Genomic DNA, 20,713 nt, shown 5'->3' with positions numbered 1-20,713 from the left:
TAACCAGCATCTGCAGTTCCTTCACTGGCATCCTGGGTGCTAATTCACAACCCACGGTGGCTGGCATTTGGCCCATCATCTCCCTGTCGAACCAGTTCCCGGTAAATCTGGCTGAGTGCCAGGGAGACTTGTCATGGTGATCCAGGTGGCGAGGAGTTCTGGACCCAGGCTCCTGTGTGTGACCGGCCTCTCGCTATCCCCTCCATGACCCACGGACACTCCTAAACCCCTCCCATCCCCTCTATGCTTGCATTTTGCTCAAAATCAATAAATACTCTTATTCTCAGCCCACCCTGTGTGTTGTCACTCATTTTCTCGTCACGGGATGAAATAGGAACCAAAAGCAAATGCACGGAGTTCAGGGTCGGCGATCGGTGTCTGTGTTTCCCTCCACACTCCATCCTCCACTCACAGAGCAGAACAGCATAGGAACAGGCCCTTCGGCCCACAATATCTGTCTAGAGGGAACAGCATTAATGTGAGAGAGGAAAAGTTTAAAATGTGGGCGTCATGGTGGTGCAGCGGTAGAGTTACTGCCTCACAGCGCCAGAGACCCGGGTTCGGTCCTGACTACGGCTGCTGCCTGTATGGAGTTTGTACGTTCTCCCCGTGACCTGCGTGGGTTTCCTCCCACACTCTAAAGATGTACAGGTTTGCAGGATAGTTGGCTTGATATAATTGTAAATTGTCCCTGGAGTGTGTCGGATAGTGTATGTGTGCGGGGATCACTGGGTGGGCTGAAAGGCCCTTTTCTGCACTGTATCTCTAAACTAAACTAAAGGAGGTCGCTAGGCAAGTAGCTTTACACAGAGAGGCCTGGATGCTTGGAACACCTTGACCATGATGTTTAATTTAGTATAGATTTTAGTTTTGTTTGGTTTATTGACAATTAGTTTAGTTTATTGATAACAAGTTTAGTTTAGTGACCATAAACTAAACTGATGTCACGTGTACTGAGGTACAGTGAAAAGCTTTTTTGTTGCGTGCTAACCAGTCAGCAGAAAGACTATACATGATTACAATCAAGCCATCCACAGTGTACAGATACAGGATAAAGGCTGAATAAAGTTAGTCCAAGTGTCTTCAATGAGGTAGGTGGTAGGTCTTCTATCAGGGCTCTCCACAGCCTCCTTGGAGCTGTCCACATTTTTGTGTTCCTTTTCGAGTATTTAAGGGGATTTAAGTGAGATTGGCCTTGACTGAAACACTGGTCTTTTTGTTTGATCTGAGCTACCAGTGTTAGCTCCATCTTGTGGTTCTTCCTGTAACCATCAACCAATCCCACTACTCACACACACCCTTGTGTATTATTTCCTAAACCTCTCTCCTTATGCTCATAGCATTATATGTTTAGTTTAGTTTAGAGATACAGCACGGAAACAGGCCCTTCGGCCAACAAGTCCGCGCCGACCAGCGATCTCCGCAGACTAACACTATCCTACACACAGTGGAGACAATTTAACATTTTATATCAAGTCAATTAACCTACAAGCCTCTACATCTTTGGAGTGTGAAAGGAAACTGAAGACCTTGGAGAAAACCCACGCAGGTCACAGGCAGAATGTACAAACTCCATACACAACACCCGTAGTCAGGATTAAATCCGGGTCTCCAGCGCTGTAAGGCAGCAACTCTACGCGCTGCACCACCGTGCTGCCCCTCTGCTATGTATCTATGTATCTACCACCTCTGCCTTAGGGTCACCGATACCTGGTCGTCATAACTACGCCTGATGCCTTATGCAGATGCCGGAATCCTGAGACAAAAACTGCTGGTGAAACTCAGCGGGTCAGGCAGCATCTCTGGAGGGAATGGCAGGTGACATTTCGGGTCGGGGCTTTTCCTCAGTCTGATGGGACTCCCATTCTCCTGCCTTCTTCCCGTGGCCCCGACTCCTGTACTAATCAAGAATCTATCTATCTCTGCCTTAAATATATCCCCATAATGGCCTGCACTGCCTTCTGTGGCAAAGAACCACAGATTTGACTAAATACATTTCTCCTCATCTCCTTCCTAAAAGAATGTCCTTTAATTGTGAGCCCTCTCGCCCTAGACTCTCCCACTAGTGGAAACATCCTCTCCACATCCACTCTATCCAAGCCTTTCACTAATCTGTGTGTTTCAATGAGGTCCTCCTCAATCTTCTAAACTCCAGCGAGTATAGGCCCAGTGCCGTCAAACGCTCATCATATCTTAACCTCCGCATTCCTGGGATCATTCTTGTAAACCTCCTCTGGACCCTCTCCAGAGCCAGCACATCCTTCCTCAGATATGGTGCCCAAAACTGCTCACAATATTCCAAATGCGGTTACGGCTTATTGCCGATTTTCCGGCACCCTCGGTCCCTGGGCCTTTCTGGATTGACAGGTGATAATGGAGGGATTGGCAGATGGATGGAGTAAGTGACAAGGGCTGGAGGTAACAAGGGAGACAGAAGGGAGTCAGAGAAGGAGTGGAATGTGTAGCCAGAGGGAGCTAACTTATTCCAGTTGAATCCTATCATTGTAACAGAGTGTATAACATTCCCTCTCATCCTAAAATCTGTTCCTACATGCCTGGAATGTGAGTCGAAGCTGCAATGTTGAGACCTGTTATATAATCAGAAGAACAAAGCCTTTAGACATTTGTCTTTAGAGAGACAGGGCGGAAACAGGCCCTACGGCCCAATAAGCCGTGCCAGTGATCATCTGGAACGCTAGCTCTACCCCACTAGACATCATTTACAATTTACAGAAGCCAATTGACCTACGGAAACCGGATCACCCGGAGCAAACCCATGCGGTCACGGGGAGAACATGCAAACTCCGTACAGACAGCACTACACCCGTGGTGAGGATTGAACCCAGAGCTCTGGCGCTGTAAGGCAGCAACTCTCCCCGCTGCACCACCGTGCCGTATCTGGTGCAATGGGTAGAGCAAAGGGGAAGTTACAGGAGATAGTTCTCGGCATGTTGTGGTGCATCAGTTCCTTACAGAAGTGTTCGCAGTGAACTCTCGGTCCACATAGGCCACCCAGATCTCCCAGTTGCCACCAACTTTAACTCCCCTTCCCATTACCATACTGACCTTTAAAAGACATTTGGACAGAGTCATAGAGTGATACAGTCTGGAAACAGGCCCTTCGGCCCAACTTGCCCACACTAGCCAACATGTCCCAGCTACACTAGTCCCACCTGCCTGCGTTTGGTCAATAGCCCTCCAAACCTGCCCTATCCATGTCCCTGTCCTATGCATAGGAAGGGGCCAATGAATGTGGGCCAAACGCAGGCAGGTGGGACTCGTGTAGATGGGGCATGTTTGCAGGCATAGGGGAGATGGGCTGAAGGGCCTGTTTGGTGCTGTGTGATTCTGAGGCTGAACTGGCCCTCCTCCATTGTCAGAGTGTGGCCTCATGCAAATTGGAGGGACATCTGCTCATATTTTGCTGAATGGTATGTGCCTTGGTATCAGCCCACGGGTGTGAATGTTGGATTCTCCAATTCATGCTAACCCCCCCACCCCACTAGCACGTTCCTCTTCCCCCCCACTCCCACCCCACTTCATCCCCTCCCACCCACACCACACCCTCCGGATTTACAATTCACTCTTCCTCTCCTTATCTGACGTCACCTCCAGCTTTTATCACTTACTCCATGCATCTGCCACCCCCCCCCCCCCCCTCATCTGTATCCACCCATCACTTGCCAGGCTTTGTCCTGCCCCCACCTCTCTTCTCCAGCATCTCCCCCTCCCCCCATCTATCTGGAGAAACCCAACCAAAAAGATAGTTTGTCCATTTACCAGATAAAAAGACAGTGAGTGCTTGAGCAGCATCTCTGGAGAACATGTCCTCCACAGATGCTGCCTGGCCCGCCGAGTTCCTCCAGCACTTGCTCAGGATTCCAGCATCTGCAGTTCCTTGTGTCAACGTTTGACTCAGTGCTCGCACACAATGAAGGGCAGGACGGAACTGCAGATGCCGGTTTATACCGACGATAGGCACAAAGTGCTGGAGTAACTCAGCGGGTCAGGCAGCACCTGCGTAGAGAAAGGATGGGTGACGTTTCAGGCTGAGAATCTTCTTCAGGCTGAAAGTAACTTTCCTTTACTCACAGTCTGAAGGATCCCGACCTGAAATGTCACCCAGAGATGCGGCCCGACTTGCCGAGTTCCTCCAGCACTTTGTGCCTTGCTCAAGATTCGGGCATCTGCAGTTCCTTGTGTCCCCATTTTGCTGCTTGCACTGGTCCAGGGGGTTTGATTGCTCATTTCAAACAGACACACAAGGCAGGTACGGTGAGAGGGGAGATGCATTTATTGATGGACTTTGCACAGAAAGCAAACACAGGAAGTGTGGAACGCGAGACTCGCACCAGCGCTGAATCCCTTCGGGAGATCCAAGCCCCAACGCCCAGGGTCCACCCTCATAACCAGTGACCCCGTGATCTCCCGGCTGGTGTAGATGACAGATAAATGGCCTGTTGTGGTCCTCACCACAGCAACGTTGGATGGTCCCACCACACCTTGATGTATAGACATGTGGCACCAATGTCAGTAGCTATGGGCTGAGAAGCAATGGGTGGGATAGATCAGTGGCAGAGATGTATTCGGGCATGATGGTCAACCAAAGACCAAGCCCATGAAGGCCCTTCGGCCCACCGGATCCATGCTGACCCGTGCACACCAGTTCTACATCAGCCCACGTTCGCATCCACTGCCCACACACACACACACACAAGGGGGCAATTTACAGAGGGCCAATTAGCTCACAAACCCGCACGCCTATGGGATGTGGTAGTAGATCGGAGGAAACCCACGCGGGCCACGGGGAGAAGGTGCAAACTCCGCACAGACAGCACTCGCGGTCAGGATCGAACCCAGGTCTCCGGGGTATCGGCTCTACCCGCTGTGCCAACGTGCCGGCCAAGAGGTGGATCCATCTTCACCAGGAGGGTGTGGGGCCGTGGAGCGTGTGGGGCCGCTTGTCCAACGAGAGCCACGGGACTTCCTGCTCCACCTTCCGTGTTGGAGAAGCGTCAGAACGTGCAGAGGGGAAGGTGGGGGGTGGAGGGGGATGGGGTGGGGGAACGTGGTCTGGGAGGCCACAGTCCAGGGTTCCAATAAGGGGCACAGAAGGAAGCGAGAGTGGGGGGGGGGGGGGGGGGGGCTTTGATCCAGGGTCAGCCGAAGCCCCTCAGGAAACAGTTTCTAAAATAAACCAGAAATCCACGTTAACTTTGCTGGCATGAATCTTGCTTTAATTTGGTTTAGTTTATTATCATTGCTCAGAATCTCTTGTTCCCTCCCACCCCCCCCCCATCACCCATCACCCACCTCCCGACCCACTCCTCACCTGCTTCACAGGCTAGTGACCCCCCTCTCAAAGACCACAATCTCCCTTCTAATCAGACATTTTCCTCAGTACAGCACAGGACAGGCCCTTCGGCCCACAACGTCCATGCCAAACACATGTCTAGTCTGCCATTCAATCATGGCTGATCTATCATGGCCTTATTCTGCTCCCGTCACATATAATCTGATGGAGTAAAAGGGGATCACTTACTTTTGGTTTCGGTAACGGTTCTGAAAAAGATACAAAGGATAGCAGAGTCAGTGGGAATGCAGCACACAGATGATCATCACACATACCGCAAAACTGCAACCTCGAGAGCTCGCCCGACGTGTCATATCCTCACCGCCCCAAACCCCAGTGGGGCCCTCAGATGTGTTTAGTTAGGATTGGAGTTAGAAGGTCGCATCGTGTGTGTGTGTGTGTGTGTGTGTGTGTGTGTGTGTGTGTGTGTGTGGCGTTTGCACGATCCCCCTGTGACTGTGTGGGTTTCCTCCAGGTGCTCCAGATTCCTCCCACATCCCAAAGACGTGCAGGTTTGCGGGTTAATTGGCCCTTTGAAAATCATCCCTGGTGTGTAAGGAGTGGATGAGAGAGTGGGATAAAAGAACATTATATGCTTATTTATGTGTGTGTGTGTGTGTGTGTGTGTGTGTGCGCGCGCATGTATATGTATATATATACACACACACATATACATGCATACACATACGCATACATATACGCATACATATACGCATACATATACATATACATATATATTCAATGGTATATGGACACACTGATCTGTTCTGTATTTATTTATGCCTTTGCTAGGTGAGAATGAGTGAAGATGATGAGACTCAACAAGTGAGGCGGCATCGATGAAGCGAAGGAATAGGTGACGTTTCGGGTCGAGACTTCTCTCCTTCGCTCCATAGATGCTGCCTCACCCGCTGAGTTTCTCCAGCATTTTTGTCTACCTTCGATTGTTCCAACATCTGCAGTTCCTTCTTGGCCATGAGACTCAACAAGGTGACTTTGCGTAGGAAGGGACTGCAGATGCTGGTTTAAACCGAAGATAGACACAAAATGCTGGAGTAACTCAGCGGGACAGGCAGCATCTCTGGAGAGAAGGAACGGGTGATGTTTCGGGTCGAGACCCTGGTACGACTTGGGTGGGGGAGGGATGGACAGAGAGGGGATGCGAGGGTTACTTGACATTAGATAAATTACCTGTATGAACAGCCGTATTGATTTAAGTTATGCTATGTTAATTGTGAATTCGGAACAAAGGTTCTTTGTTAAGGAACACAATTGAACTTATTCCAAGGCTTTGGATCCCATCTTCATATGTCCCAGACCAAGCACTCATATCAAGACAAGACAAGAGAATTTATTGTCATGTGTCCCTGATAGGACAATGAAATATCAATAGGTGCAACTTACGTGATAGTCAGTTTGCTAGTTCCTGACCCTAAGATTGGACAGGGAAAAAAAACAGTGGTTATGCAACTGTTGACGTACAAGAAGTACAGCTTAAAGTGTAATAACTTTACATGCCGATATCCCAGTATCCAACGGTCAGAAACTGGTGGAGGTACAAGGAACTGCAGGGCAAAATCTTGAGCAAAACACACACAAAGTGCTGGAGGAACTTAGCAAGTCAGGCATCATCTGTGGAGGGGGGTGGACAGGGTGGGCGATCCGGGTCTTTACTTTAGATTTAAAAGATTCAGCCCTCCACATCCTTCTGTGGCAATGAATTCCAGAAGTTAAGGGATTGAGAATGTCATGAGTGGAGGCCTCCGTGCAGTCTGGTGTCAAATATTAGCACATACAGGCAGATGGGGTAAAGGTTCGAGGGAATCTTTCCATCCATGGCAAGAAGAATTGAGGAGGGAATGAATGGCAATTTCTTTAGCCAGAGGGTGGTGAATCTGTGGAATTCATTGCCGCAGATGGCTGTGGAGGCCAAGTCAATGGGTTTCTATAATTAATAATAATAATTTCTTTATTTATATAGCACATTTTTAGTCAACTTGCATTGACCCCAAAGTGTTTCACATAACTTACATCCACACACACAGGCAAAGGTGGGTGAAGTGTCTTGCCCAAGGACACACACAGGCAAAGATGGGTGAAGTGTCTTGCCCAAGGACACAACGACAGTATGCACTCCAAGCGGGATTCGAACCAGGGAGCAGGCAGGAGAATGGGAAAAATAGATCAGCCACGGCAGAGCAGACTCGATGGGCCGAATGTCCTAATTCTGCTGCTTTAGCTACCGGCTTGTGATCTCAATGCCCTCATCAATACATGAAGATTCTCCCTCACACAAAGTGATAGGAATAACGTTGGAAAACTTACCGGATGTGCCACCTGAGGCGCTGGAAGAGAATCCACTGCTGGATCCAATCATGCTAGACAGGGAACAGTGGAGGTAAAGGAAGAAAAACAGAGTTTGTTAGCAACTGTACACACACACACACACATAATGGAGATTCATAAAACCGGGTGGGGAACAGTGTGGTGCTGGCCACAACGCTGTACTCTTTGGTCCAAGGCAATGTCCAAGGAGATGAGTGGCTCCTGTTGTTTGTGGAACAAAAGGATTTGAGTATAGGAGCAGGGAGGTTCTACTGCAGTTGTACAGGGTCTTGGTGAGACCACACCTGGAGTATTGTGTACAGTTTTGGTCTCCTAATCTGAGGAAAGACATTCTTGCCATAGAGGGAGTACAGAGAAGGTTCACCAGACTGATTCCTGGGATGTCAGGACTTTCATATGAAGAAAGACTGGATAGACTCGGCTTGTACTCGCTAGAATTTGGAAGATTGAGGGGGGATCTTATAGAAACTTACAAAATTCTTAAGGGGTTGGACAGGCTAGATGCAGGAAGATTGTTCCCGATGTTGGGGAAGTCCAGAACAAGGGTTCACAGTTTAAGGATTAAGGGGAAATCCTTTAGGACCGAGATGAGAAAAACATTTTTCACACAGAGAGTGGTGAGTCTCTGGAACTCTCTGCAACAGAAGGTAGCTGAGGCCAGTTCATTGGCTATATCTATATTTAAGAGGGAGTTAGATGTGGCCCTTGTGGCTAAAGGGATCAGGGGGTATGGAGAGAAGGCAGGTACAGGATACTGAGTTGGATGATCAGCCATGATCATATTGAATGGCGGTGCAGGCTCGAAGGGCCGAATGGCCTACTCCTGCACCTATTTTCTATGTTTCTATGAGAAGCCATCTATTCCCCTTGGAAACCCACAACGCAAGAAGTCTCACAAGTCTCAGTCCAAGAGTGTTGGACACAAAACGCTGGAGTAAATCAGCGGGTCAGGCAGTATCTCTGGAGAGAAGGAATCCCTGACGAGACCCTTCGGGACGAGACCCTTCACCAGACTGAGAGTCAGGGGAAAGGAGAGATAGATGGTAAATGCAACAGCGTGGGCAGCATGGTGGAGCAGCAGTAGAGCTGCTGCCTCACAGCGCCAGAGAACTCGGTTCGATCCCGACTACGGGTGCTGTCTGTATATTCTCCCCGTGGGTTTTCTCCGAGATCTTCGGTTTCCGCCCGCGCTCCAAAGGCGTACAGGTTTGTAGGTTAAATGGCCTGGTGTAAATGTAAAATTGTCCCTCGCGAGTGTAGGGTAGTGTTAATGTGCGGAGATGGTTGGTTGGTGCGGACCCGGTGGGCCGAAGGGCCTGTTTCTGTGCTGTATCTCTAAACTAAACTAAATTAATGAAAGATCAAAGAAAGGTGGAGCCCACAAAGATGCATTGTTGGCTGTGGGGAGGTGATAATGAGTTACACACACTGTGAAACTCAAGCGGATAACAATTCTGTACCATATCTATGCCTTTCATAATGTTATATACTCCTCTATCCCTCTATAGAAGAAAGCTTCTTACTAGTATCTGACCACCCTACTGACTTGCTGTTCCAACTCAAATCAAGGTGACATTTATAGCATAACACGGCCATTCAGTCCAGTGTGACTGTGGCAATGAGAAATGGATATTGTGTAGGAAGGAACAGCAGATGCTGGTTTACACTGAAGATAGAAACAAAATGCTGGAGTAACTCAGCGGGACAGGCAGCATCTCTGCAGAGAGTAGTGCGTTCGGCCGAACGCACTATGGGAACTACCCTCGCCCCTCTGCAGGAACGATACATCAAAAGGTGCAGATCCAGAGCAAGCAACATTATGGGGGATCCCTTCCCCCCCAGCAACGGACAGTTCCAGCTGCTACGGTCAGGCAAACGCCTCCACTGTCATGCTGTGAAAACAGAGATGAGACGGAGTTTCTTGCCAGAGGCCATTAGGACTGTAAACTCTTATCTCACCAGGGACTAACTTACTGTTGTGTTGTGTTTTTTTAATAAATTGCTAGTTTTTTTCCTCACCAATATGTCGTTACTGATTCTGTGCTATTCTGTTTTGTCGTATTTTGCACATTCCACAGGAATTGCCACTTTTCATTTCACTGCACATCTCGTATGCGTATGTGACGAATAAACTCGACTAGACTTGGAGAGAAGGAATGGGTGATGCTTTGGGTTCATGATGCTTTGGGTGCCTTACCCCTGATGCCCTCCGCTCAGCAACATTCTGTATTGTGCGATCTCAGCCTCCAGCTGCATCTTGATGTTCAGGAGGTTCTCATACCCCTCGTTCTGGTGAAGCAACTCATTCCTGATACCCCCCAGTTCTCCCTCCAGCTGTGCGATCCTGGTGTGCAGACTCCGAAGCTGCATGTCGTAACTTCCGTCGATTTGGTTCAGGCTGTTCTCCAGAGCCATTATCTGAAAGCACAAGGTCACCTCTGTCAGTCTGACCTCCCGTCTCAATGGGCTGCTCCCGAAAGTTGACCTCAGGAAAGGGATGAGGAGGAATTTGTGTAGTCAGAGGGTGGAATTATTTGTGGAGGTCAAGTCAGTGGATATATTTAAGGCAGAGATAGATAGATTCTTGATTTGGCCGGGTGTCAGAGGTTATGGGGGGGGGAGGGCAGGAGAATGGGGTGAGGAGGGAGAGATAGATCATTGAATGGCGGAGTAGACTTGATGGGCCGATCGGCCTAATTCTGCTCCTATCACTTATGATCTTATGAAACCCAGGCCCGGGCTCGCTGGGAGAGGGAAGGCCACCGATCCCGACCCCTACGCCACCCCAGGGATGGAAGGAGACAGTGACGGACACTGGACAAAGGGAACCTTTGGGGTCTTAAAATCTGATCCATCGAGTTCAAATATGGGAGGCTCCCCCCCCACCCTGGGGAACGAGGGCTGAAGAGGGCCGGGCGAGGAGAGGGACAACGGTTCGCGGGTCGACCGGAATGGAAGCGACGTCAACAACAGGCCCATCTGGCCAACTGCAGCTGGGATGTCCAATGATGCCAAATGGCATCTCTTGCAATTTGGGCTGGCTGGGCAGTGGTGTACGTTCTATACGACCACGGGATCGCACTTTATGTACACAGACCAGTATGAGGTTGGGGGGGGGGGGGTGGGGTTGGGGGGGGGGGTGGGGTGGGGGGGGGGGGGGTGGGTGAGGTTGGGGGGGGGTGAGGTTGGGGGTGAGGTTGGGGGGGGTGGGTGACGGTTGGAGGGGGGTGGGGTGAGGTTGGGGGGGGTGGGTGAGGTTGGGGGGGGGGGGGGTGAGGTTGGGGTGGGTGAGGTGGGGGGGGGTGGGTGAGGTTGGGGTGGGGGAGGTTGGGGGGGGGGGGTGAGGTTGGGGGGGGTGGGTGAGGTTGGGGGGGGGGGTGGGTGAGGTTGGGGTGGGTGAGGTTGGGGGGGTGGGTGAGGTTGGGGGGGGTGGGTGAGGTTGGGGGGGGTGGGTGAGGTTGGGGGGGGTGGGTGAGGTTGTGGGGGGTGGGTGAGGTTGGGGGGGGGGTGGGTGAGGTTGGGGTGGGTGAGGTTGGGGGGGGGTGGGTGAGGTTGGGGTGGGTGAGGTTGGGGGGGGTGGGTGAGGTTGGGGGGGGGGTGGTGAGGTTGGGGTGGGTGAGGTTGGGGGGGGTGGGTGAGGTTGGGGGGGGGGGGGGGGTGAGGGTCACCAACACAGGTAGGACCAGTTCTGCCCGCACTCTGTGAGCTCAGGACTAGCGGTTCTGGGGTAAACGTCACATTGCCACTTACCGTTCCCTGTAAACTGCTGTACTCCATGTCAAGGTCCTGCATCTGATGTCGATATTGGCTCAACTCATTCTTGACCCCATCCAGAGCCTGGTCGTTCTGAAAGACTGTGGTTTCTTTAATCTGCAGCTGAAAAATGAATAATGGGTTGGAGAGGGTTTGTGAGGCCGGGCAGGGGGTGTGAACAATGGTGTCCGGATGCTGGGACATACTGGTGATTCAAGGACACTGAGCCACCCACAGTGGCAGCGTTGACACACAGAGATCTCCCACACCAGTGGTGGAAGCATCTCCTAGTGAGGTTTGTGCTCACACTCGTTCACAACTCACGCAGAGTCCTTCCATTGCAAGCAAGTGTGTGAGACCAGGTGGACAGTGTGTTGGACGGAGACTGTTCCAGGCCAGATGACAATCACTGGGCCACTGGTTGGGCTGCAACTCCTTGATGTGACATAATTGCCCACACTGAGCATGTGTAGGAACGCAGTGAGTTGGGGAACAAAGGGCTGCATTCATACAGTCATAGCCACACAACGTGGAAACAGGCCCTTCGGCCCAACTTGCCCACACTGGCCAACACCTACACCAGTCCCACCTGCCTGCATTCGGCAGGTATCCCTCCAAACATGTCCCACCCTTGCACCTGTCCAAATGTCTCTCAAACCTTGCCATAGTCCCTGCCTCAAATACCTCCTCCTGCAGCTCGTTCCACACACCCACCACACTTTGTGTGAGCAAGTTACCCCTCAGGTTCGTTTCCTCTCGTTCACGGCCTCTGGACGTCCCACACCAGTCTCCAGCCCGTGTCGCCCCTCTGATGTTTGGATTCACCAGGGAATGAAACACTGTTGGACTCAACATCAACAGCCAGAAACTCCAGAAAGCACCCAGACGAAGTCTTCATGGTGGAGGCCCAGCTCATATCTAGGTACAGAATCAGGCCGTTAGGCCCATCAAGTCTACTCCGCCATTCAATCATGGCTGACCTTCTCAACCCCATTCTCCTGTCTTGGACCCATAAACCCCGACACCCTCCTAATCAAGAATCTGCCAGACTCTGCCTTAAAAATACCCACTGACTTGGCCCCCACAGCTGTCTGTGGCAATGAGTTCCACAGATTCACCGCCCTCTGATGAAAGAAACGTCTCCTCATCTCCTTTCTAAAGGTACATCCTGCGGCCTCTGGTCTTAGACTCTCCCAATAGTGGAAATATCCACTCTATCCCACTCTATCCCGGCCTTTCCCAGGAGCCTGTGGTTGAGTCGGAGTGTCTGCGGGATACAGGAGTCTGGGAGAGGGTGGTGAGGCCGTGGGCCGGACAGGAGATGCCCAGTTAGGAAGCTCCAGCTGCCACAGTGGACAACCTGTCCTCCACAACCCCGTGTCCTCCCTCAGGGAGTCTCACACCAGATGGAGCAGTGCTTGGGCATCGTGGAGGTTGAGCTGTTGTGAACGGCCAGTCTAATCCTTACCTGCTCCTGGTACCATCCATCCATGGCTGCCTTGTTGTCACTGGCTTGCTTGGAGTACTTCTCCCTGAGATCAGCCAGGATCTGATCCAAGTTCTCAGTTGGTTCGGAGTCCACCTGCACTTCTATGTCCTGTGTCTTCTGTTGCCGCAGCATCCTGAGCTCCTGAAAGAGATGGAAACAGAGGCAGGGTCAGGACCACCCCCAGTGAATCCCTCCATCCATGTCTGTGTAACATCGCTGCACGTGCTGAACCTCTAGTTTAGTTTAGTCTACACATACAGCACGGAAACAGGCCCTTCAGCCCACCGAGTCCGTGCCGACCAGCGATCACCCCAAACACTAGCACTATGCAATACACCAGGGACAATTTACAATTTTCACCAAAATCATTTAACTACAAACCTTGTACGTCTTTGGAGTGTGGGAGGAAACCAGAGCAGCCAGGCAGTCACGGGGTCCACACTGATTGTGGGTGATCAGTCATGATCTCTGTGAATGGCAGTGTTGCGTCGAAGGGCCGAATGGCCTACTCCTGCACCTATTGTCTATTGTTTATACATTGGGATGGTTGAATGATACTTGGTGATTCCCTATGTATAGGGTATGGATATCATTGGTTTTTGTGGCTATCCAACAGCGGAAGTGGTCCATTCACTGGGACTGTGACCAAGCACCCCCCCCATGGATAGATACTTTACTCAGCTATGGGTGGCACGGTGGTGCAGCGGTAGAGTTGCTGCCTCACAGCGCCAGAGACCCAGGTTCAATCCTGACTATGGGTGCTGTCTGTACGGAGTTTGCACGTTCTCCCCGTGAGTTTTCTCCAAGATCTCCGGTTTCCTACAACGCCCATAAAGACGTACAGGTTTGTAGATTAATTGGTTTGGTATAATTGTAAATTGTCCCTAACGTGTGTAGGATAGTGTTAGTGTGCGGGGATCGCTGGTCGGTGCCGACTCGGTGGGCCTGTTTCCGTGCTGTGTACTAAAATATATATATTTTTTTTAAAAGCTGTTGCAAACAGGAGCAGTGCCCAGCAATGTGGCCACCCACCTCCTCGTGGTTCTTCTTCAGGAAGGCGATCTCGTCCTCCAGCCCGGAAATGTCTTGATTCAGGTTCTCCTGTAACTGCAGGTAGTTGGCCTTCAGATTGTGGAGACCATCAATGTCGGCCTCCACCGACAGCCTGAGACCCTGTTCCGTCTGCCACCTGAATAGCAGAGAGACACACCACATCAGTGCCAAGCCGTGCGACAAGGTGGGATTACCATGGGTCAACATGGGTTACTCTTTAGGCATTAGAGATACCCCAACCAAAGATCAGTTTAGTTTATTGTCACGTGTACCCAGGTACAGTGGAGAGCTTTTTATTGCATGCTAACCAGTCAGCGGAAAGACAATACATGATTACGATCGAGCCATTTACAGTGTATAGACACCTGATGTGGGAATAACGTTTAGTGCAAGGTAAAGCCAGCATCCTCCATAGACTCCAGAGATTGGCATCGGTAATTGACGTCGCCTATTTCCTTCGCTCCATAGATGCTGCTGCACCCGCTGAGTTTCCCCAGCAATTTTGTGTACCTTCCTCCATAGACTTGCAGCTGTGTAGGTTATTTGGCTTCTGTCAATTGTAAATCGTCCCTTGTGTGTAGGATAGTGCTAGTGTTCGCTGGTGGGCCGAAGGGCCCGTTTGCGCACTGTCCAGCAATTGCTCTGTGCACTAACACTCTCCTACACGCTAGAGACAATTTTACCGATGCCAATCTCTGCACGTCTTTGAAGGTTGGGGGAAACCAGAGCACCCGGAGAAAACCCACACAGTCACTAGGAGAACGTACAAACTCCTTACAGAAAACACCCGTGGTCAGGAGCAAACCTGGTTCTCTGGCGCTGTCTTCTAATGCCCCTGTCCCACTTAGGAAACCTGAACGGAAACCTCTGGAGACTTTGCGCCCAACCCAAGGTTTCCGTGCGGTTCCCGGAGGTTGCAGGTAGTGGAAGCAGGTAGGGAGACTGACAAAAACCTCCAGGAACCACACGGAAACCTTCTATCCTCTCCTATCTTTTCTTCTTTCGTCTGGTTTTACATTTTGCATATATATGTTTTCACTGACTGGGTAGCACACAAAAAAAAGCTTTCCACTGTACCTCGGAACATGTGACAGAATATACTGAACTAGACTTCTTCACTCATCTCATCTCACACTATTTGTCTTTTCACCTCTAACCTTTGTCCTATCACCCCCAACTTCATCTGTATTCACCTATCACTTGGTACACAAAAATGCTGGAGAAACTCAGCGGGTGCAGCAGCATCTATGGAGCGAAGGAAATAGGCAACGTTTCGGGCCGAAACCCTTCTTCAGACTGCCAGACTGTACAACATCCACCTCTTCCAGCTTCATCACCCCCATGCACAATCAGTCTGAAGAAGGGTCTCGATCCGAAACGTAACCCGTAGACGTTCTCCAGAGATGCTGCCTGCCCAGCTGAGTTACTCCAGCATTCTGTCGATTGAATGGTATAGACTTGATGGGCTGAATGGCCTAATTCAGCTCCTAGAACTTATGAAATGGTGCTTCAAAGTTGCTGCTTTTTAAAGTAGGGAATTATTTGGTGTCAGGCGCAGTGTCAAGACAGATGAGGGTCCTGGGTAAAAACACTGCCCAGTCCATCATCGGCTCTGACCTTCCTTCCATCGAGGGGATTTATCGCAGTCGCTGCCTCAAAAAGGCTGGCAGCATCATCAAAGACCCACACCATCCTGGCCACACACTCATCTCCCTGCTACCTTCAGGTAGAAGGTACAGGAGCCTGAAGACTGCAACAACCAGGTTCAGGAATAGCTACTTCCCCACAGTCATCAGGTTATTAAACCTGGCTCGGACAAAACTCTGATTATTAATAACCCATTTTCTGTTATTTGCACTTTATCAGTTTATTTATTCATGTGTGTATATATTTATATAATGGTATATGGACACACTGATCTGTTTTGTAGTAAATGCCTACTATGTTCTGTGTGCTGAAGCAAAGCAAGAATTTCATTGTCCTATACAGGGACACATGACAATAAACTCACTTGAACTTGAACTTGAAAATGAGTGAGCGCAGTGCCCTTCCGCGTCCTTTTGTTTGGGGGGGGGGAGTATATACTCACTTGCTTTGGAAGTCCTCAGCTGCCAGCTTGGCATTGTCAATCTCCAGGGCGATGGTGGAGTTCTCTATGATGCTTTGCTGTATCTAGGAGAGATGAAAAGGAGGAGGTTGGAGATCGAGCAACAGCATGTAGTCCCATTAACAGAGAGAAGTAACAGAAGCACCATCACAGGAGTTGGCATTGAGCTGAAGATATTTTTTTTCAAATCAAAAATAACATATTTAATTACTATCACGATACAAACAAAACCGTGGTGGCACGCCCACCACCATATTACAAAATCACCAAATTATTCACACACTAAATTTCCAAACAGCCATGCTACAAATATACTAAAGAACTACTACACAATGAAGTCCCTTTCTAACACACACGTGCGCGGAAATAACCCCGGTAAAGAGGCAAGCATCTGGCTCGGGCAGAGCCCTCTTCCGCATGGCGCCGTGACTCGCGGATGGCCAGCTTGGCCAGGCCTAGGAGCAACCCAACCAGGACATCTTCGGCACATGGGCTGAAGACATTGGGCTAAGGCAATGGAGGAAGACAAACAAGAGTCCAAACCCTTTATCCAAGATCCCCGGGCACTGCGCTCACTCATTGGTACCCAGGATCCTCATCTCTCCTGACACCAAATAATTCCCTACTTTAAAAACAGCAACTTTGGAGCAACCTTTCATAGGTTCTAGGAGCTGGATTAGGCCATTCAGCCCATCAAGTCTCTACACCATTCAATCGACACAAAATGCTGGAGTAACTCAGCGGGAGAGGCAGCATCTCTAGAGAGAAGGAATGGGCGACGTTTCTTCTTCAGGCTGATCTATCTTTCCCTCTCAACCCCATTCTCCAGCCTTCTCCACACAACCCCTGACCCTCGTACTGATCAAGAATCTGTCAATCTCCACCTTAAAGATATCATTTGATGGAGGATTGAATGGAGGAGGAGGCTTGATGGGCCGAATAGCCAAATCCTGCTCCTAGTACATGAAATTATGAATTTATGGGCTTGCAAAACTGCAGCAAGTAAGAATGTCATCATTCCTTTTGTGGTATATACAACAACCACTTTTAACTTATGCCTTTAGGACCAACTATTGTGAGAAAAGAACAGCTTCACACCTATCTCCAGCACCCTAGTGTGTGTGTAGGTTAGTGTTAATGTGCGGGGATCGCTGTTCAGTGTGGACCCGGTGGGCCGAAGGGCCTGTTTCGGCGCTGAATCTATACACTAAACTAAACAGATGGAATTGGCACAGATATTGGGTTGGAGTACCAACTGGGACATGGTGGTGCTGCTCATTTTGGTGGAAAAAACAAAAATATAATGCTTAAAGGAAGAAAAACGTCGAAAGTTGCACAAGAAATCTAAAGCTTGTTGCAGATAAAACAGGAGATTCCCACATCAGGAGCAGTTACTGTAGACGGACAATGGGGCGAGGCCCTATGCAAAGATTATGCAAATCTTACTGCAAAAAAAAATACTCAAAGTGCTGGAGTAACTCCGCACGGTGGCGCAGCGGTAGAGTTGCTGTCTTACAGCGCCAGCGACCCGGGTTCGATCCTGACTACGGGTGCTGTCTGTACAGAGTTTGCACGTTCTCCCTGTGACCTGCGTGGGTTTTCTCGGAGATCTCCGGTTCCCCCCCACACTCGCTGGTCGGCATTGACTCGTTGGGCCGAAGGGACTGTTTCTGCACTGTATCTCTAAACTCAACTGAACCGGTCAGACAGCAACTCCGGAGAACATGGACAGGCGATGTTTTGCGCTGGGACCCTTCATCAGAACTTAAACCTATCCACGTTCTCCAGAGATGCTGCCTGACCTGCTGAGTTACTCCAGCACTCTGTGACTGCGTGTCCTTTAAAATGCTTTAGTATTGATGTTTGAATGATTGATTGAAAGACACAGCATGGAAACAGGCATTTCAACCCACTGTGTCCACGCCGACCATCGATCACCCATTCGCACTGTTCTATGCTATGCTAATAAAATATTCGGACTCGATTTTGGTTTACAAAATCTTCCGTAGACTATCCCCACCTCCGTTAAAGGACTTCATAAAGAAAAACACAAATAGGTCGACAAGAGCAGCCTCCAGGGGTGATTGTATAGTTCCGTTTAGGAAAAGTGTCTTTGGGCAGTCAGTATTTTCATATCGAGCATCGCAGACCTGGAACACGATACCATACGTCATACGGGATCTGCCAACCCTTACCTCATTTACCAAACATCTAAAAACATGGTTACTGCAAAATCAAAATTACAATCATAATCTACCTTAAAATTATCATATGGTAATATGATATAGGTAATATGATATAGGAAAAAATTATTGCTACTTTTTTAATTTATTGTTTGTTTTGTTTTTGTTTTTGTCTTTTGTTTTTACCTTGTTTGGGATGTGTTTACCTTGTGTTGGGACTAAAGATGGAAATTAGCTACTGGCTACAATCTTGCATATTACATGCAAATGTTCATTAATATGCACTGCCTCTAATAAAATCAATTCAAATTCAAATTCAAATCCCACTTTCTCATCCACTCCCTACGCACCAGGGGCAATCTAACCTGCAACCCCGCCCGTCTTTGGAATGGCAGCCCAGACCATCACACAAACCAGTCTGAAGATGGGTCTCGACCTGAAACGTCACCCATTCCTTCTCTCCAGAGAATCCTTCTTTTTCTGGCTATCTTCGGTTTAAACCAGCGTCTGCAGTTCCTTCCTACACAAACCAACTTCCCTTCCATTGACACCTCACGCTGCCCCGGCAAGGCCAGCAGCATAATCAAGGGCGAGTCACACCCTGGCCACTCCCTTTTCTCCCCTCTCCCATCGGGCTAAAGGTATAGAAGTGTGAAAACGCACCCAAACATATTCAGGGTCAAATTCTTCCCAGCTGTTATCAGGCAACTGAATCATCCTACCACAAGCAGAGAGCAGTCCTGAACTACTATCTACCTCATTGGTGACCCTCGGACTATCCTTGATCGGACTTTGCTGGTTTACCTTGCACTAAATGTTATTCCCCTATCATGTATCTGTACACTGTGGATAGCCGAAGGGTTTCAGCCTGAAACGTTGCCTATCTCCTTCGCTCCATAGATGCTGCTGCACCCGCTGAGTTTCTCCAGCATTTTTGTGTACCTTCGATTTTCCAGCATCTGCAGTTCCTTCTTAAACAATCGATTGTAATTCTGTATTGTCTTTCTGCTGACTAAAAGAAAAAGTGTTTCACTGTACCTCGGTACACGTGGCAATAAACTGAACTGGACAGCTCTGGAGAGAAGGAATGGGTGACTTTTCTTGTTGACCAAAGAAGAGTCTTGGCCTGAAACATCACCCATTCCTTCTCTCCTGAGATACTGCCTGTCCCGCTGAGTACTGCCCCTGTCCCACTTAGGAAACCTGAACGGAAACCTCTGGAGACTTTGTGCCCCACCCAAGGTTTCCGTGCAGTTCCCGGAGGTTGCAGGTAGTGGAAGCAGGAAGGGAGACTGACAAAAACCTCCGGGAACCTTGGGGAAGTCCAGAACTAGGGGGTCACAGTTTAAGGATAAGAGGGAAGTATTTTAGGACCGAGATGAGAAAATCATTTTTCACACAGAGAGTGGTGAATCTGTGGAATTCTCTGCCACAGAAGGTAGTTGAGGCCACAGTTCATTGGCTATATTTAAGAGGGAGTTAGATGTGGCCCTTGTGGCAAAAGGGATCAGGGGGTATGGAGAGAAGGCAGGTACAGGATACTGAGTTGGATGATCAGCCATGATCATATCGAATGGGGGTGCAGGCTCGAAGGGCCGAATGGCCTCCTCCTGCACCTATTTTCTATGTTTCCATTACTCTAGCATTTCGTGTCTTTGTGGTGTCCAATGTTGGACCTTTGCTGTTGAAACAAGGACCCGCGGACGCTGGTTGGTGCAAATGTGTGATCGACCTGGGATGTGGGACAAGACTCGACCCCTGGGGGAGCGGGACGTGGGCAGGTGGGGAGATGCTGCCTGCTGGTTAACTCCGGCCGGTTGTGTCTATCTAAGAATCGCCACATACCTGGGATTGCAGCGGAGGGATGATCTGGTCATACTTCGACCAGTCGAAGCCATCGATGGTGTTGCTGGATGCAAACTCGCGGATTTGAATCTCCAGTTCCTTGTTGGATTGTTCCAACTGCTGGACCTTGGCGAGGTAGTTAGCCAGGCGGTCGTTCAGGTTCTGCATGGCGTTCTTCTCGTTGCCGACCAGCCCCATGCCCCCACTCATGAAGGATGATGAGCTGATACCGCTACCGCTACCAATGGCCATGCCACCGCTATAGCCACTGCCTATGCCCATGCCCATCGCACTGGACAAGCCATACCCACCACCAACACCACCACCACCGCCCATGCTGCGGCCACCCGAAGCCCATCCACCGCCGGATCCCCTGGATTGCACCGTGAATGTCCTGCTACTGCTAGACCGGCCACTCCTCGAAGGGGTGACTGCGCTTTGAGCATATCTGTGAATGCGACTAGCCATGGACACGGTTGGAGCTTGCGAGAGATAGAGCGAGAAGAGATGCGTTGAAAGCAAAACACAAAACCCAGACGCGTTGAATCCCGAGTGAAGTATCGCCACCGCCCTGCTCTTGCCTT

At 49.9% G+C, this 20,713-nt stretch overlaps 1 protein-coding gene across 3 annotated transcripts in view; it reads right to left on the bottom strand.

The window, feature by feature from the left end:
* The window catches only part of LOC116966021 (keratin, type I cytoskeletal 13-like), a 31,664-nt gene extending 11,209 nt beyond the window's left edge, over nt 1–20,455 (bottom strand). The window contains exons 1-10 of one of the 3 annotated variants that reach the window (XM_033012149.1): nt 20,130–20,455; nt 16,084–16,166; nt 13,974–14,130; nt 12,921–13,082; nt 11,450–11,575; nt 9,897–10,117; nt 7,673–7,731; nt 6,758–6,786; nt 5,543–5,562; nt 4,275–5,187 (exon numbers count right to left, since the gene is read on the bottom strand). In XM_033012149.1, the coding sequence (XP_032868040.1) occupies nt 6,773–6,786; nt 7,673–7,731; nt 9,897–10,117; nt 11,450–11,575; nt 12,921–13,082; nt 13,974–14,130; nt 16,084–16,166; nt 20,130–20,417 (1,110 nt within the window). In that variant the 5' untranslated portion in view covers nt 20,418–20,455 and the 3' untranslated portion in view covers nt 4,275–5,187; nt 5,543–5,562; nt 6,758–6,772. Of the gene's footprint in view, nt 1–4,274; nt 5,188–5,542; nt 5,563–6,757; nt 6,787–7,672; nt 7,732–9,896; nt 10,118–11,449; nt 11,576–12,920; nt 13,083–13,973; nt 14,131–16,083; nt 16,167–20,129 lie in introns of those variants that run through there. The other 2 variants (XM_033012147.1, XM_033012148.1) reach the window with 2 other exon arrangements.
* Between the last annotated feature and the right edge of the window lie 258 nt (nt 20,456–20,713).

The sequence above is a fragment of the Amblyraja radiata genome, chromosome 35, assembly GCF_010909765.2.
Source record: "Amblyraja radiata isolate CabotCenter1 chromosome 35, sAmbRad1.1.pri, whole genome shotgun sequence".
NCBI classification, from domain to species: Eukaryota; Metazoa; Chordata; class Chondrichthyes; order Rajiformes; family Rajidae; genus Amblyraja; species Amblyraja radiata.
The sequence above is the reverse complement of the archived record's forward strand: the minus strand, read 5'-3'. Positions and strand labels throughout refer to the sequence as shown.